Source organism: Phasianus colchicus, chromosome 6 (genome assembly GCF_987193195.1).
Source record: "Phasianus colchicus chromosome 6, bPhaCol1.hap1.1, whole genome shotgun sequence".
Lineage (NCBI taxonomy): Eukaryota > Metazoa > Chordata > Aves > Galliformes > Phasianidae > Phasianus > Phasianus colchicus.
This window is the reverse complement of record NC_143441.1, coordinates 33,543,297-33,562,462: the sequence shown is the minus strand read 5'-3', so window position 1 is coordinate 33,562,462 and position 19,166 is coordinate 33,543,297. Positions and strand designations below refer to the sequence as shown.

General features: G+C 42.0%; 1 protein-coding gene across 3 annotated transcripts in view; it reads left to right on the top strand.

Moving 5' to 3' along the window:
• Positions 1-16,745, top strand: part of RSU1 (Ras suppressor protein 1) — a 94,140-nt gene extending 77,395 nt beyond the window's left edge. For 2 of the 3 annotated variants that reach the window (XM_031614474.2, XM_031614475.2), the window contains one exon: positions 16,259-16,745. In XM_031614474.2, the coding sequence (XP_031470334.2) occupies positions 16,259-16,361 (103 nt within the window). In that variant the 3' untranslated portion in view covers positions 16,362-16,745. Of the gene's footprint in view, positions 1-4,798; positions 4,875-16,258 lie in introns of all 3 variants that reach the window. The other variant, XR_016467811.1, reaches the window with a different exon arrangement.
• Positions 16,746-19,166: the final 2,421 nt, after the last annotated feature.

The following is a 19,166-nucleotide window of genomic DNA, read 5'->3' as shown; positions in this document are numbered from 1 at the left end:
AAATAGGAAAATATGAATGATTCTGGATCTTTTCTTCTGATTTTCAGTGAAGTGTTTCAAAAAGGCTTTAGCTGGAAGGTTGGCATAGATCGTAAGAAAACACTTGCTTGAGTACAGTAGAGTTTAACTTCTGAATTAAGTATCTTACATTAAATTAAAAAAAAAGATGCGATATATATTTCAGCTTGGTGTTCAATCTTGATCCAGTTTACTTGCTGTGATAAAAACTGCAGCCCACTGAAACCCCAGAGAGATTCATAGGGAGCTGTTATTTGCCATAGAACCATTTCTCAAAGATAAATTATGTAGCAGTAAAGACAAGTTCATAAACTTTATTGTACTGCTTTAGTAGCGGTGCTTTAGGTGCTACCAGGAAGGCAAATTTGACACTTAGGCCTTTCCCAAGGTTTATTGAACTGTCTTAGAAGCTGTCTTTGCTATTTTTTTTCCTTTTAGGATCTTTCCTAAGCTCAGTATGGGAGGGGCAGGAAGAGGATGGTCTTTTTTTCTTGATCTTTGCTTAATTTTTCTGACTTCCTAGTTACCATGTAAAAAAGAATCATACTCTAAGGAAAAAATGATACTGTCTGTACGTTATTGACTCAAACCCATGTTACTTTTTATAGTCTTGCCATTTTTCTTCAATAGCATGCATCTTTGTCATAGTTTCAAAATTATCTAGAAATAGTACAGTTACAGTTCTTAAAATTATGTGCAGCTATGAGCAATATGTACTATTCACATTTTCCATATGTTGAGACAATGTTCTAGTTTTTTGTATATAGTAAAAAAAAAAAGTCAGCAATAAACAGTCAATCATGTGGAACTGTATCTTAATAACTGAGTAATTTAAAAAGTTAATATCAAGTTCCTTTACATGTGCATTCCATGGAATTCTGGGATGAAATGTTCTTTGAGGCCTTGTGTACGAGCCCTGAAATAGTAGGTCTTTCTGCATTAGCTGCATTAGCACCAAAGGATTTCTGACTGTTTGCTTTAATTGATTTATTTTTCTTGAGAATTTCCAGTGATCTTCAAGCAGCTATGATTTTCACTGTCTATCTCCAGGTTTCATTTTAGGAAAAATGTAGGAGTGTTGAACTGTTGATATCCTTAAGTGATATTGCAGTTGCTTTTGAGACATAGTTCAAACTGCAAGTTACCAGCCTGGAAGACGTAAAGAAAGATAAAGGCAAGAGTTTATCTTCACTGCCCATGCAGGCATCTCTCTCACAGCGTAACAGCTGTTCTGCTGTCAAATCCAAGGTACAGGTATTTTTTGCCACAATATCTTTGTGTGAGTTCAGTCTGAGGAAACTGCCTGACCACATCATGGTAAATACAGCTTTGTCTTTGTCACTGTGAAGATGTTACAGAGAGGGAGCAACAGAAAGCTGCTTTTCTTGTGACAAAAAATTCTTTTTGACAGTAAAGCATAGCCAGGCAGAGAGCTAAATCATATCCACTGTGTTATATTTTAACCCTCAGCACCCTTAACTGAGACCCAACACATGAACAGCCAGAATTCAAGTGCATTCTAAGGAATGCAAGCACAGAAATTGAAAAGGAATCAGATGTGTCCACCATATATTGCAGTAGCTTGTAGATCATGAACCTCATGAATCCCCTTTCTTGAGGAACCTATTTCCTAGTGCAGGAGCTGCTCAAGTGGGTAAATTGTCTGGCGACATCATTAGGAACCACAGTTTGGTGGTTCAGCAGAGGAGTGTGCTCTGGAAGCATCCTGTGGTCAGCTCAGAGTGCTGAGCAACAAGCTGACAGCAGCCAGGGTGCTTCGGTGAGAGTACAGCAGTATCTCAGAAGTGGGTACTAGGCAATAAATTACACAAGATGAGACTGAAGGAAGCAAGCCATCTTTTTATATGCCCTCTCTTTGGCACCAAACACCTCTGTGACTTTCAGAGACTCAAGTGTTCAATCTCGATGAGCCTCTCGATACTGATGATGCTCATTTTGTTTGTCAGTGAACAGGTGAAAGCTTCCAAAAGCACCAATGCCAAATTCTCTAGTGCCTGAAGAACTGCACAGAACTGTTGTGTCTAGGCAAAGTCAGTATTTATAAGGGCTCTAGAGTGGTGAAGAAATTAGACATCCCATGTAAGAGAGAAGATGTTTTAGGCCATAAAGAGGAATTGATTTGTGGTTATTATTGCTGCCTTTGATCTGCCAACAGGGATCTGAAACTAATCCACCAGAGCAGCACAATTCTGATATATAGTGCCAGATGGAGATGCCAGAATAGGTTATTCCTGCTGCCTTTGATGCTGCCTTATCATGAACTGATAAAACAGGTAGACAAAGCAGAGCAAGTAAAGGTTAGGAAAGTGTGTGCTGATAGAAGGCTGCTGGCTGTGTGAAGTGACTGTCAGTCATCACAGCCACTGCAGGATCAATTAGCCATTTGCAGCGTTACCATAACCTGAACAAGGACTGGGGGACTGGCCATGCCAAGCTACTGGTTGGTGCACAGTGTTTCATATCCTAAGCACCTTCTTACTGCATGGAGGGAGCAGAAAATGCCAGCTCTATTTTGTAAGTAATCCAGTAAGCACGAACAGTTACAGAAGTGGAAAACAGTGTTTTATATAAGGACATATATCCACCATACATTCATACTCCACCTATGAATTGTATAAAAAATGAATCTTACTTTAAAATGTTATGCTGTAAGCAGTGAATATGGTATAGCTGCTGAGATGTTGGTGGAGTTTCACCACTTCTGATTTCGTTTTGTTTAGGAATTAGAGCAATCTGAGGCTTACTAAAGCTATTAGTCCTCTGTAGATCTCACAACCATGTCAGTCAGCATGCTCATTGCAAAAGATGAGCTTTATATAGATGTTGAATCGATTGGCAGTGAGTTGTCAATAAATGTATCTTCTAGACACTGTGCAATTGACAAGCTAATGAAGTACTTTCTCAGTGACAGAGAGATGTTGACAAATCTTTTTTCTGTTTTGCTTTTCCAATTTCTGCATTGGCATTTCTCATAAATCTCCACACCACATGCCAGGATGTTTTCCCAAGTAAGGGAGCACCTGTTTGCTACCTTGCATGCATGGGATGGGATTTTGCAAGCATGTTAGTAGTCTGAATGTTGAGAAACTAAGAGGTAAGGACAGTAGTCAGTCAAAGAATCACATCTGATCTCTCTGCAGTGCACTTTCCAACATGGTTCAAAGAAGATGCAGAGCAGCTGTCCTGCAGTTTGTCACTCAAGATGGCAGCTTGGTGACTGCTTCCTGTTGTTGCACTTTTTCTGCCTTCATTGTTGCTGTAGCACAATACATTCACAGAATCATAGAATGGCTTGAGTTGGAAGGGACCTTAGAGATCATCCAGTTCCAGCCCCCTCTTGTGGGCCAGCCTGCCACCCACCAGATTAGGCCAGCCAGGGCCCCAGCCATCTCTACCTTGTGCATCTCCAGGGATGGGGCATCCATGGCAATCTGTGCCAGTGCCTCACCACCATCTGAGTAATAGTACAAAGTTTCAGCACCATTTTCCTTTTTCTCTTGCCCAGAAGCAGATGGAACCCTTGCTTTATTTTGCATTGCTCTCCTGTGGGTGCCTTTTGCAAATGTCTGAAGACCAAGCAAAGTAGCTCCTGACCTTTTTTAAGTTCTGTATTTGTTTCTTTAACTCATGACCATGTGTAAGCACCAACAATTTAGTATGAGTGCTGCCTACCTACAGCAAAAAGATGTTCAGCAAAACTACATCATACTGGTATGCATAAGCCTACCTTCCTTGTAAGAGAAACTATTTTGGTTATTGCGTGCATTAAGGAATTTACAGAGTGACTCATTGCCCCTAGCTATTACAAACACTTGATGAGAAGACATCGTTTTCATTCCAGTGCTCATAGCTATCGTAGATGTTCTTCATGTACTGCTGTGAAGTCTGGGATTTGTGAGCAGTACTGCAGCTGCTCTATGCCTATTTGCTTGCATTGAAAAGCTTCACAATAATTGCAGATAATTTAAATGATCAAGAATGGGCTGTTTGACTGGCATCACAAGTAAGAGTTTGGCACAGTTTCTAAGATTTTCCAAGTTGCTAGCACTAATTACAATACAGATTATTATGAAATCTCTATCATAATTCCTAGCCAGAAGATCTTTACATTTTCTAAGTTCAGCGGAGTGCTGAAATAGGAAATGTAGGTGATATTCAAGAAGACTGTGATGAGGCTGTCTCACAGAAATCCTGTCCTGTGCAATGTGCACTAGTGGATGCATTAAGAGCCAAACTTTGCACCCACTGACATCAGAAGCAAAATTTATATTGTTTTTCTTGTGGCAAAAATCAGGTTGACAGAATGTTGCCATTTCACTTAAGTGGGCATCAAGGAAGAAGGACTCCTTTCAGAAGCTTCCCTCTGTGGGTCTCGAATCAGCTGGAAAGCATCTCATGAAACCAGATAGGCTTAACGGCATCAGAACTTACTCTTTTATGTCCATTGCTTTTATTTCCAAAAAGATATAACTGTTTCTTTCCAGAGGCATGGCCAGTTTCTTACTTTGCAAGAGAGAAGGAAGCCACTGGAAAAGCCTGAAGTGGAGCAGGGATAGGAATTCATTTCTTGTCTCATCCAGCTCATCCGGCACCATGGAGAACAAATAAATGAAAAATATTGCCATCAGGAAAAAAGATTGTATATAACAATCAGTTTCTGGTAGCCAAGTTGGTTTCAGTTGGTTTCTAGGAAGCCCAATCCTTCTCTCAAGGTGTTGGTGGCATGAAAACATATTATTTGATTTCCCTATTGTTTCAGAATTCCCTCCAACTGCAGGCAAGTTTGTTTCACAGAAGAGATCTTTAAGAAAGAGGACAAGATTAAAAAAGAAAAGGTAAATATTCAAAACAAATGTTACAGTCTTGTGGTACCTCTTGTGGTTCTGTTTGCTGATGGCTCAGTTTCCATATCGTCTGAGTAATGAAAAGCTGACTAGTGCACCTAGTTAGGTGTAATTCCCTGAGTACTTTTGAAACATAACATATCCAGAAAGACTGTAATGAAAAATAATAGAAAGGCAGCTGGGGGCTTAACTTATGATCTCTGCTCATTACACTAAGCGACATTTTCATTGCAGTGTTACCATCAAGATTATTGGCTGCCACATAACATAGGTCCCACCTGAAAAGATTGTGGAATAGCTTTGTCTGCACAATTATAGCCATGGAAAAAACACCATAGAGTTGCATAAGACCTAGTCATTGATTGCCAGATACTAATGGTGTGATGCTTTGTTCAAAATTAGCTGGAAAATTAATTGAATGTTCTCTATCACTTTATTCTTGGGTCTTCTGCAGTAGAAGTATTTAACTGGGAAGCCAACATATTCATAATTTTTGCTTCCATAATGGGAGCATATGATCTCTGGCTTTCCAGCATTTTAACATGAGTAGCAAAAACTGTGTTTAAATTGGCTTTGAATCCTCTTGCTCCTTCGCATGTTTGTGGACCTGTCTGAGCACTTGTCAGAGCATCTGGAAGGTCATTCGTGTGTTTGAGCCAGTGTGGGCCAGGGGCTTGTGAAGGTCTGCATTTTGGAAATAGAGAGATTTCACAAGGAAGGTGGTAAAATTCAATCCATGATGGCCTATTTTCACGTGTTCAAAAACTAAATCTAAGAGGTTTCCCCTGGAACAGCCTTTCTGGAAGGTATATTCAACATGAGTTGAATAAAGCCAGCTGAGGTGACTGAGTGCAATTGAATTGTCTGTGATGTGCAGCACTTCAGATGTGGAAATAAAATGATCTTTTGTAGTTCTACATTTTACTCTTTTCCCTTTATAATAGTCTTAAAAAAAAGTGAGTTTTCGCATTTTTTCACCGTTTTTCTTGTAGTGCTTTTGAACAGCTCAACCCAGTGGACTGGAGGAACCAGGGGCTTCCTGTATCAGTAGCAATGAACAGCTGCTTCTCTTCCATCTTCTCTTGTCCTGCCAGTAACAAGACTAACCTCAAATTTGGAGTATTTATATACACAGATAATGTATAGACATGGCCAACCACAAGCAGACACCCACACAAACTCAGAAAGGGCAAGCAATAGCCTGACACAGGAATAAATAGTCAAGGAAAACCCTATTTCCGGATCTCTTTAGTATCTGCCTCCGTAAATCTTGGTCTTTGAGATTATCAAGTCTCCAGACCCACTGCCTCCAACATCCAGCCCTTCAGTCTCTCTGGAAGCACATCCCAGACCCTTTGTTTCTCCAGTATCCAGCACTGGACTCAACTTAGAGACAGGCTAGTCAAGCCTGGAGTTTGTTGATGGATCATGCATATATACTCTCAAGAATAGAAAATAGAGTTTAGATAGGGCAAAATGGAGGTGGTTTGGCACAGAGTTTGGCTGAGCAGGTGTGCTGACCAGCCTCCTGCTCATGCATGACTGCCCTTATTCCCCACCTGGAACCCTCTTCATTTCCCTGCACTTGTTTTCTACCGTCTACCTTGATTCCTGCCTTCCACCCTCTTGGCTCTTCTCTTAAACATCTCATGAGTCCCATATTATCCTTAAATACTTTTGCTCAATCCCCCAGACTCCCTCTAAGCATCCCATAATCCATGGTTCCCTGGAGCTTAAGTTTCTTGTATTGAATTACCCAAGTGGGTTGTGAAATAGGACCAGGGCCTAATCCTTTGCCTTTGAGGCCCTCAGGAGCAGTGGATGGTTCATGTGGATTAGATTGGTGGAGTTCATCACTGTTCAGACTTTTTGTCTATTTTGAGTAGTAATGAGGCAGCTGACCCTGCAACTAGAAGAGGTGATGAAAGTAGATGCACTAGCCAACCCAGCAGAGCAGGGCAGCAGTATAAACCCTATGTATGGAGAGTTGCAGTCTCCTTAATCTTCTCCCTGCTTCTGCCAATGAAATCAGCCATCCTTAGTGTGCTGCTGAGCGGGCTCAGATTAACTTCAATATTTGCTTAAAAAAGAAAGAAAAAGAAAAAGACCATCTATCAGTATTTCCCCAGAGTGCCTGTTCTCTACATCTTATTGGTACACTTTGTCTAGTTACTAAGAAAAAAAAATACCTGCCAGACAGAGAGTAACTTAAGGAAAGTTCCTTGGTTTGCACTTAACTATTTTTACCCTCTGTTTTCCTTTTCTTTAATGTTAATTAGATGCACAGCAAAATATATGTAGTAAATCAATAATAAAGATTATATAAGGAGATTTAACTGAGCAGCAATCCCCTTAGTGTAGCATTCAAAAAGGAAAATGAGCACTGGTTTGTTTAAGCCCAAAGAATGCCATGTGAACAGCAACATTAAAGTAACAGAAGAGTGAGGGAGACTGTGTTCAGTTGGCTCAAGGAAGGTGACTGCTGCAAGCCAGCAGGTTTCCTGCACCATGTTCAGTGCCTCAATGGGGTTGATTAGCAAGCGGGCAGGTGACCCTGAATATAGACCCAATAACATAGTTTGGTGAAATGGAGAAAACCATTGATTTATCTACTACATGCTCATGATGTTACATAAAGACAAGGGTTGTGATGCTACAGATAACTTTGGTAAGTGGTACATGCTTCTTTCTCACTTGAATAGTCTTCCTCCTTCTTGTTGCATTCTTTTGCCAAAGAGGCTGATCCTGGTCACACAGATTTTGCAGCCCTTAATTCCTTTACATTAGATGGAGGTTGTTGTTTGTTCCAGTGTGTGCCTCAGCTCTCAGTTTGTAGTCAATACCTTTATCTAGCACTAAATTGTTTTTTTTTTTCTGGTCATAAATAGGTGGGGAAAATTCTCCATTGAAGCCTGCAGAAATTCTTAGCCATAGGACTTGGGGTTCTGACCTATGCAGTTTCTCAGTGCCTGGAATGGATCCAGGGACTGGTCTGTATATGCAGGCTGAGCTGCTCACTCATCTGTTTGAAATGGAGTGTGAGAAGGGAGATCAGCCCTCCCAGATCTGTTTAAAGATGTGAATCCGTGGGGAGAAATTCTGTGTAAATGAGTCTGATAGGACTATGTCCAGGTGCAGAAATGAATCATTTTTTTGTTGGTTCTCTCAAGCTGCCCTCTCATTCTATTGGGGCTTGGTGGGGGTGATTTTATAAACTCAATAGAGTCTCTAACTGAAATCTTTGTGTTTCTCTTTATCTCATTTTTTGAAGATATAAACATAAGCATGTCCTCTCCTTTGCATGTGTGACAGTTCCATGGAGGACCCCTAGGTATATCAGTCTGCCTTTGAGCAGTGGCTGAGGTGTTTGTAGCTCAGTTGGTTGTGTCTTGGGATGGTCTGATTATCAGAAGACAGATGCCAGTGATCCATGTGCTTTCAAAAACCACTCTGCCAAAAGCCAGATTTTGTATAAGGTCTTTAAAGTTGTATGTATAAGGTCATTATCCAATTTTGCAAATTTTGGCCTATACATTTTCCTTTAAAAAAGACTTATTTTGTGAGTGAGGTTTCTGTGAGCTTCCAGCTGTGCTCCTGTAACACGTCTCTCATTTAAGTACTTGTTTCAAAAGGCTGCTGGCCTCAGAGTGGATAAGGAAATGCTTTTTTTTTATTATTATTATTACTATATATTAATTAAAGAGATGCCTAACACCTACTTGGAATTCCTTTTTGGGAAAAATAAAGTTCTCCTTAATGTGCAAGAGTTCAAAGAAGTAGGGATTAAATTCACCATTTTAAGAGCTCACATGTCTGGCAGAATTAAGATCATTCTGTAACAGCTAGCCCTATAGGAAAGCAGATGTCTGTTACTTCAGCTCAGATCTCCCTGCACGTACACATCTCTGAAATATCTCCCTAATGTATTTTCTGGATTATGTTCCCTTCACAATTGCAGTTTCGGCTGCTGCAGAGTCACGGCAGAACTGATGGTGTTGTTGTGAGGGGCAACATGGAGCTGAGCTTCTGAGCTAAGCCAGAGGTCCAGGTAGTCAGGGTTCCATCTCTGTCAGTAACCTGTAGGTAAATAGCATCAGAAACATGGCAAGTAGAGACTGATTCTCTTCTGAAGGTATATGGCATAGCAGTTGTAAAGTGGAGAGATGGGGGCTGAGGGATCTGGCAGAAGGTTGTGCTGTGGGATTCAATTGTGAAGTGCAAAGATGTCAGGTCTGGCTGGTGGGAGACATGGGATGGATGGGCTTGTCTCAAGGGTGCACATTCTAGGGTCATTAAGACAGTGAGCCACGGGACAGTTCTGGTGGAGTACTTTGCTTATTGAGCTTTGGAGTGTTTTTTAGGCAGGAATTCACAGTAAGTCAATGTTGAGCTGTATGACTCAGCTGAGTCTATATAGTAATGCAGCTAACAGCTTGTGTGCAAAGTGGGAGCAAAGGAATGGTTTCTCTGGGCGGACTTCATCTAACATTTTAAAATACCTAAATGTGAGCGTTTGTGTGTCAGCTAGCTGCCCACTGTCCACCCTAGTCAGTGGAAATCTGTAGCAGCATATAGCAACTGAGCGTCTCGCAGCAGCCCTTTACATTTGGTAAGCTGGAAAGCTCTTGGCTCCCCTGGTTTTGTCAGCAGGATTTCCACTGAGTATCCCATGAGCTTGGACAGCCAGCTCTGCACCCATCCTGATCTCTTCTTTCTGAATCATGCTTTTAGAAATGAAACTCGCTACAAACAAGAACTGAAGTGGGCTGTTTCAGCAGGGCCTGTGTTTTAGCCTGTGTCATAATGCCATGATTCATATACTGGGAGAGATATGCCCCCACTGAGCACAGGCTGCTTCCTCTCATCATGTTCCCTTCTTCACCTGTGTGGCCCAGGCCAAACTGCAGCCTGGCAGTATCATGAACAGCACTGTGCTCTTCCCTGAAGAGCTGGGACTGCCTGGTGGGACAGAGCAGCCCAACCTGCGGAGAGGTAGCTGGGTACCCTGTGAGATTTCTGTGGTGAACACAGCTGAGGAAGATCTGAGAGCGCTTGGATCCCCAACTCTGGCTGCTGATGCAGAAAGTCTCGTTGAAAGGCACTGTGCAGGATTTGGGGGTGCAGGGAAGGGTGATGCCAGGGTAACCTTTTCAAAGGCTTTGGGTTATAAAGATTACTTGGGGCTCTGGAGGTTTGAGCCAGCTTAAAGTATCGGGGAGCAGAGGAAGGCAAAGCATCACAGGCCTGGCAGTGCTGGAGCATCCGTACAGCATGTTGAGGCTGAATGGCCCAGGTACTCTGAGCAGGCAATGGGAAGCACCAGTGCCTGCCCCGCTCACAGTGAGTGCACCAGAGTGCCTGGGCATGAAGAGCGAGCTGGCACACAAACAGGTGACAGGCCAAATCTGATTTTTGTTTTGAAGGAACTCACAGAAAGCTTCAAATGATGAACATCTCTGACACTGCTGCCATCTGCTCTCAAAGCACTTGCAAACAAGGGGTAAAAAATTAGCTGTATAAAACGAGTCACTCTTGTCTGTGCTTCTTTATGAAGAATCCTAAAACAGCAGCTTGCCATCCAAGTGTTCAAGGTAACCGAGTATTTGTTTCACTTAACCATGAAGAGTTTCTCTTAATTTAAATCGTTTGACTTACATTACAGAATAAAAATAAGTCAGTGGTAAGCTACCAAAATTATACAATACTTACAAAGTAATTTTCACACACACACACACAAAAAAAAAACCCTATTTCCCCTCATGGGTACATCAGTGACACGTTAAACTCCTGCATTTGTCTCCACCCTGGGAGAAGATACTTTTGAGGAGGTGATATGTTAGCAGCTCCTGACGGAGAGAAGGCCAGGCTCAGTCACAGGGGAAGCACACCATGGGAGCAGCAAGCTGTGCAAAGGCTGCCTGGGCAAAGGCCTCTTGCAGTAAGTGCTGGAGAGTTGAAACTAATGCAGGCTAAGCAGCAAAGTGTATCAGTCTTTCAGTACTTTCCGATTTTGGTCTCTTGTGATGCCATGGCTGGTGTAGCCTTTTCCCTCTCCTGGTTCAGCAGGTGAGCTTGGGGTCCATCCTGCTGAGCTCACTGTAAATAACCAAGGTTGAAAAAATACCCAATTTTGAAAAATTGAACAGCACTGGGATCTGTCATTTATGTTTCTCAGCTTGTAGTATGTATGTGAAGATAGTATCCCTCCAAAATCTTATCTACCTGTACCTGCCCTTTTTATTCTTCATACTCACCCTGTAGCTCTCCTACAGACAGAACGAGCAATGTATTTTATGGCTAGCCTTGTGATCCTATTTCAAATTGCTTAAACTCAAGAAAAGCAATGTGTGCATCCAACACTTTACACAGTTTGCTCATCCACACTAGTTCAGTAATCTCTGGGAGTCTGCAGCCTTCAGCTAGTGTGTGTTTTGTACAGGGGAGAAATACTGGAGAAAATTGTATTGAAGGGGGTTTTTGAAAATGACACTTTTGGAACTTTGTGAGTTTTAAATTCAGAGATTTGATAGCAAGGCTGCATGCTTTCGAGTTGCGAGGCTCCATGTCTGAGCTTATACTGTAAATTGCAACATTTAGCAATTTGTAGTTTAATTTAGAAGGATCACCTACTTTCCTAAGTGCTTAAGTAATGTGGCAGGCTGTGGTTATTGATTCTCTCTAAATTTATTACAAGAAAGCTGTATTCACTCTTTCCCCTTGGGAATGCCCCTCCTGAACTGCATGCTTGCTAGTGACAGCTTAGACCCCTGATACATAACCAAAGACCTTGCCTAATATCCTTGCAACTGCTCAGGGAATTTTTATTAAGTGAAAGCGTCATTAAAGTAGACAGAATGATGAAGTTTAATGAGTGTCTTTCCCACTTGATATTGTTAGTTCTGCTGCAGCAGCCTTAGTGCTTGCATTTGTTAGTGGGGCAGACAGAGAATTCAGGGAGATTTTGTTTATATTTGCATACAAAGAAACATTTATGTTCATGAGAGAAGTTTGCTTTGAAAAATGTGGTACAAGGAAAGAAAGCAACCAGAAATCTCTATAGGGGGACTTTCATCATTTTCTGACTTGCATTTAATCTCCCCTTTCACTTCAATACAACGAGAAGACTACATGCAATGCAATGCAGCTGTAGCTGCTAATTGTACAATGGTTCAATAGTTTGCAAGCTGTGGTTATGCTAACTGGCTCCCAACTGCTGCTGCAAACTGCAAATATCTCAAACATTTGCTTGCACTCCACATTTTACTCTTCAGCCCAGGCTTTGGGTAGAGAGGTGTGCACAGTGCACTTCCTGGAGCTGTACCAGCCTCAGCAACCAACGATGTTCCAAAATACCAAGAATGAAGGTAAGTATTGACAGCCTTTACCTCACCAATCTGCCTTAAAACAGTAGGCACAGTCAGCCTCAGCACTGGTCTCTGTTTATTGAGCCCATCTGCCAATGTTGAGGGTCTTACCATGCAAAGAGCCGCATCAAGGTGTCGGCTCTCAGCAGCTTGCTGCCCATCAGCCAGGTTGCGGGGCTGTCAGCAGGCATGTTTGGGGCTGACCTGAGCCAAAGGCAGTGTGCAAGTGTGTCAGCCTGTGTTTGACTCCATGGCAATGGCAGAGCAGCATTATACACCGTTACAGTTCGGCTGACAGGTGGTGACTTATATACGCTGTGGTTTCTGTGTCTGTTCCCTTCCAGAAGGTATCAAAATCATGAAGGAGCAATGTGTGAACTCCACACCTCTTACAGCCAAAGGGTTTTAGGTTCTGATGCAGTTCGGTTAGTTGCTTCTCCACATGGATCAGTTAAATTAGGGCTTTTTGTTGTTGGCTTTTTCTGTTGTTTTTTTCTCCTCGAGAGCTATAAAAGTGGTGTCTGTCATTCTACTAGAAGTTCACTGGAAATCCAGAATTCTCTTTTCCCTAGTGTAACAGAAGGCAAGTTCTGTCCCAGCGGCATTATCACAGTCATTATTGTATTTAAATGTTGTTGTGACACCATATGTCTCCTTGTATTTGATGTGTGCAAACACAAGAGAGAGAGTCCCTGTCTGTGCAGGCTTATATAATCTAAATACGTCTGATCCTTGCTCTTTGCGTAGCAGACTGCTGTGATAGATTGTAAAGCATTTATCTTCAGCTGAGACAGCATCATGCAGCTGAAACTTACTTGAAATTTTGCCAGAGAAACCTAAGTAGACGTCTTTGATTTGTTTATTTCGAACCCAATAATTACTCTCCTGGATGAAGTTTGGGTGCCCACGCCTTGAGAATAAGCAAAAAGAACATTAAAATGCTGCAACTCATGTAGATCTACTATTGTAAATGTACTATTTGCATGGGGATGGAGAGGGAATCACTGGAGCACCCCTAGTGCTAAGCATCATAGGGAGCAAGTGCCAAAGTAAAACTGCAACCAGAAGTACTGACAGGAAAATTGGGGTTTTTATCACTTAACACATGCAGCAGCTGCTGGGCCTCATTTCACAGTCAAAAGATGTTGCCCAAGGAGACTTTACTGGAACTTTATAGTAGATTCAAAATTGTCCATAGTCAGTTCTTCCACTTCAAGAGCCTTCATGAAGTCAGTAGAAGTCCCAACAAACCTTTTATTTTCAGAAATGGTTTGCTAATTTGAGCCCTGCCAGTCCATGAGCTTGAAAATTTGCACTGAAAAACTAGAAAATGAGAGACATAATGCATACCAAAAGGGTTTCTAATTGAGAAATTCATATAAAGTTTCCAAAGGAAAAAAAAAAAAAAAAAGTGGAACCTGAGCGAAAAAAAAGGCATAAAAGCAAAATAAACACTAAAGCCTTTCTGGTCCTTTCTGGATTGGCACTAACAGGACGAAGGATCTGTGGGCAGCAGCAGGCTGAAGATGCAGAACAGCAACAGTGGACTTCTGCTGGGGGAGGAGGTTGTGCTCACATGCAGTGGATGAGTGGATTCTCTGCTAATTCAGTTATTGAAGTCTCTCATGTGGACCTTCTTATTATATGAAAAACCTCACATTACACTCCAATGTGATGTTATTTCTCCAGAGCCAAAAACCAGCTTGAATGTTAATTTAGTGTTTAACTAACTCTTGGTTCACAGATTGGAGCAGTGTCTATTTCCACTTCTCTGTTGCTAACTTCTCACAGTTAGGAAATTATTGCTGACAGCGGCTCAAATGCTGTGCCGCATATTGTTGAGAAAAAGGTGCTTCTTGTCCCTGGACTCTTTCTACCCTGGATCGGCTTCTGACGAGACAGCCTCTCTGAATGACAGCTGAAATATTTCTGTGCTCTTCTACGATAGTATTTCCTGATACCAAAACATCTCCTCCCCTGTCTTCCCTCCCCCAGTTCACTTAACATCTTGCAAAATGGGATGGGTATTTAGGACGGATATTTGATTGGTACATGTGCTGTACTGGAATGAAATACAGCCTTGTGCCATTGGGGCTGTATATCTTACAAAAAAGGAAAATATGTGTATTCTAGCTAACAGACAGCATGTGGTTATCACAGAGGTTCAGGGCTCTCTTTGTGTTCCTCAGGAAATGGGATCTGATTTCTCACTGACAGCAGGTGATGGCAGTTCAGTAAGGTGAAGCAATGTCTTAGTTTACAGCTGTATTTTCCTTGAGCAGGGCTGTTTTGGGCACAGTGTGCCTTGACAGCAGTCTGCTCAGCAGCATGATGTACAGCTGCGGTTGCTGAGGAGGTAAAAAAGAGCACTGCCTCTCCTCAGTGCTCTGCAAGCTCTAATCCCATTTTGCAATCCAGGAACCCCAGGGCTGAAGTATCCTCCAGGTGCTGCACAGTAAAGCTCAGAGCAGGCGCAAGGTTTTAACCTCCCAGCTTCAGCAGTCTTAGCTACAACCTCTCTGCCATAAATAGCTCCACCAGAGCCATGCTGTGCAGCATGGTAACTGAAGGGTATCTCTGTCTCTTTGAATCCTTGTTCAACATCTCTTGCGTGAAGATGGCCACGTAGTCCACCAGGCCCTGTCTAAGAAGCAGGGCAAATCCTCTGCATCTGAAAGTAGTTTCAGCTTGCAAAGTACAAAAGGTGACTTAGGTAAAGAGTTGCTTTATCTCTGAGATACACACTCGGGCCATTATCCACTGCACAACTACGTAGCAGGTCACATTTTCTGGAGAAGCAAAAACAATTGATGGGAAGCTAGCTCTGTCCTGACATGACTTTGCAAAAGGCTCTGCAGCCAGTCCTAGTTTGCAGCAGGGGTGCTCAGATGTGTGAGCTCTGCAGGTGGGCTTCATCAGGACTGAATGATCCATGCTTGGGCACATCAAAAGGCCCCAAGCGTGTCTTGTTTCTTGAAAAATTCCACCAGAAGCTGAATGCCAAAAGCAGTGTGACATGAGAGACCAGCACCTTTACCTTTTTCAGCAGCAGCAATCCTCTCAGGTTGTAGAAGTCGGTGCCCAACCTCATTGGCAACAGCCGAATGTGGGAGCAGAGCAGACACCCACCAGCACAAAGATGAGGTGTTAGCAGGGGACACGTTCCAGAGGGATTTCGGTGTTTGTGTCACCGTTCTGGGTGTTTGGACAGCTGAATGAGCAGAAACAAAGCCTGTTCTTGCTCCCTTCTGCGTACACAGACACCTCCACAAAGTGCGTCTTCAACAAGCACTCTGTGCGAAGAAGGGAAGTTAGGTTTGAGCTGTGTTTATTTTTGGTATGTTTTTAATTTAGTTTCATCAGGTTTACTCATAAATTATCTATTAATTACTATGTGATATTTAGCAAGATCCTCTCAGCCATGTAGTCTATTTAACGTTGCTATGAATGCTTGCCGTCTTAATTGTAGGATACTTTGTCAACATTTAATCAGTGGTACTTACTAATGTGGCAGTGATGTGTTGGTAGCTGTCCCAGTACTATCAATCATGTGTGAGCAGCAAAGAAGGCTGTGACACCATTGCTCTCTGTCACATTATCAAGCCCTTGGGTTTTCTGGTTAGGGATGATGCTCACTTTGCTTTAAGAGGGCACTCTATCTCTCCAGCTCAACCCAATTTTTGTCATTGTCGACTTGAATATGCGTCGTCGCAGTGCTCTGTGCTTCCAATTCCATAACTGCCAAGGAAGGGTTGCTAGTTTCTGAATTCAGAGCTGATTGCTCCAAAGGCCTGCTTTTCCTGGTGTTACTCTGGTAAGTCACAGACAAACTGATAATATGGACTGTAGCATGAGATCTAACAGAAGAATCAGTGTATTGAGACAAAATAAATGTAATGACCTTCCGTGGTTTTTTTTATTTCTAGTAACCATATGTCTCACTGAACACGCTACAGATCAAAAGCCTATATTTAATAGTTTGATAACAAATGCTGTCTCATTTCCTTGCAGTCTTTATGGCAGACACATGCAGGCGAACCCTGAACCTCCGAAGAAGAACAATGACAAGTCAAAGAAGATCAGTCGTAAGCCTCTGGCAGCCAGGAACAAATAAGTCTCCAGCTTGTGCCTCTGGTTTTATATCTTTAACATTTCTTTTGCATGTTAAAGCATTGCCTGTAATATTCCAACACATCTCCTATTACTCATATTGTAAGGAAGCAAAGACTAAAGGTAAAAGCAATTTACTGTGTGTGCTGCTTTAGAGGATACTGCTTAAGGAATACAAAATCACATACTTTCCTAATTACGGTCACATTTATGTAGCCATTTAATATGTCACTGTCAAAAACATTTTAGCTTTTCTATTTATACATATGTTAATGCCCTCTGTTCACATGTATCACATCCTGTTAATATCAGGGTTTTGCACCTATATTATACGATATTAAATTTGATATAATATTCCAAACGATTTTAATAAAGGTCTCAATTTGTACTGTGTTCTGATTTCTTCAGTAGGACTTCCGAACAGCAATGTTTGTGAAGAATGCATGTGTCCTGTTTCCTGCAGTGTGTTCCTTTCTTTCATAAGAATGTAATAACATTTTGTCTGATGTGAGTTAGTTAAAATTTAAAGCCTTCTGTTCAAGGACTTAAAATTTTCAATCAATTTCAATTTTTTTTCCATTGCTGTGCCCTGCATTTTTGCCTTGAAGGTTATTTTGAAACCAGGGAGTAGGGGAAGAGAAAGAGGAAAGGAAAAAAAATTATAAAGAGCTGCCAATTGCCAGCCTCAATTTGGGGAAAGTGAGCTTTCTCATTTGAAGATGGTACTTCTGCCAATTTTTTAAAGCAATTTTTTTAAAACAGAAGACCCAAATAATGTATTTAATCTCTGCCATGAAAACGCTGTACTGAAGAGCTGTTCCAAATGGCTGCTGAAAATGCCACAGGTGCTATATTTATCCGTACAAAGCTTGCACCATAACCAAGCTCAGAGGCTGCAGTTGTGAAGCGATTAAACAACAAATTGTTTAACATCTGAAACAGCTTCAGGTCTTATCAGTGGGAGGAAAAGATAATAATACAGACCGTGATTTCCAAACAGTTTTAGTCTTGCAAGAGCAAAATCTAACCAAGCAACTCAAGGAGCAAGAATAGATACTCATAACTAGATTGCTCCAGTCAAGACCTTCCTGCTCCCCATTTCCATTTCTGTGGATTTCATACTTGAGCAATCCACTGCTGAATTTCTGATGTTGTCTGGCCAGCAAGCCAGGAAACATGCCCAGAATGCTGCTGTATTAAATAAGACTAGAAAAAGTTATAAATATCTCATGCTAGAAGTGATACATTTTGCATCTAAAGACTCTTACCACCACCAGCCTCTTGATGGTGTTCTAGGCTACCCTGGCATTTAAGTAATAAATGGATGTCTTAGGCTGGGAATAAATGTATTGACATATATTTTGCAACAGATTTTTTGAATTGGCAAGCAGGGATAGGAAGTTGGCTTCAAGCTTTAGAGACATTTTAAGTGGTCTTTGATACTTCATAAGAATGAGGCAGCCTTGATAGACAGATGGAAAATGGTGAAAATAATAGACTTGTCAGGAACAGTCAATTTTATCTATTGCAGGCTCTGCAGAGGATTTCCAAACCTCCTAAGTGATCTGTCTAGGAAAACAGTTCCAAGTGAAACAGAGCCATTGAGGGGCTGGGTTGGCCACCTGCTTGAGTGCACACAATGAAATCTTCATGTAGGCATTAAAATATGAGGGTATCTAATGACAGCCTTGAAAAAAGATCAGTGAAATGTCAGAAGATCCCCAAACTACTGTTTCAGATTTCTTTTGGAACAAAACAAATAGCAAGAGCACACCTATTGGGAAGGGCTGAAGCCGCTCTGGATTGTTCCTGCAGTATCCTTTCCTGGCACCGTGCACAATCCCAGCCCTTGGAGTGGTGATGGCCACAGGGCTGAGCCTCTGTTATCTTGGCAGACACCTGCAGCCATGCCTAGATCCCTGCTTTCACAAGGCCGTTTTATGTTTGTTGACTTCAGGTCCCTGAAGACCAACGTGCTCCTGCTGCCTCTGAACCTCTTTGCTGGGATTTAAACTCACCTGTTGGACTCCATCTGAGATGCACTTTGTGTGCTACTGTGGCTGAGGGCAGGGCACTGCACAACAGCTGAGCTCTCAGTAGCTCTGCAGGCCAACCTAAATGGGACCTGTGCTCTGCTGGCATCTCCCTGGGGACACCTGGGCACTGACTGCCATCAGCCTGGTAGCAGAGTGGCTCTTTTCTCACCAGGATGGAGATCCATTGCTGGAGGTCCTGGGGTGTAGAGGGACAAGAGCTGCTTAGAACCTACAGTGGCTTCAGAGCATGGAGTAGGGTCTCTAATATAAAAATGAAAGCTTGTTCAGGAAGGCCTGATAATGTTATTTGTGGGAAGCTATTGCGCCGCTTTAAATACACTTCTGATTTTGAAGGATTAGTCAGACTTTCATTAACTGCTGTTGCAAATTTCGTAAATGTGGAAAGAATCGTGCAGACTCTCCTCTGCAGTATTTCTGAAGTATCGATCGGAACATTCATGGCTTTTCACAGTCAAAAAAATAATCCACCCAGCCTTCCCACTGCTTCCCCCATGAAGGAACGCAGTTTTGACAAGCGAAAGCAAGAATGAGGGGTCTGGGGAAGAGTAAGTGAAAAGCGTAAAGATGAGAAGGATAAAAGAAATCCTAAAGGGAGAAATATTATACGGAAGATGGTGGCAGATGGGGAAAAGAGAAGGTTCTTGAAAAGGAAGATGAAAAAATAAGATAATGATCTGAGTAGAAGATGTAAAACTGAAATGCAGAACGCTTTACAAACAGAAAACAAAATGGGTGTTCTGCAGTGGCTCAGG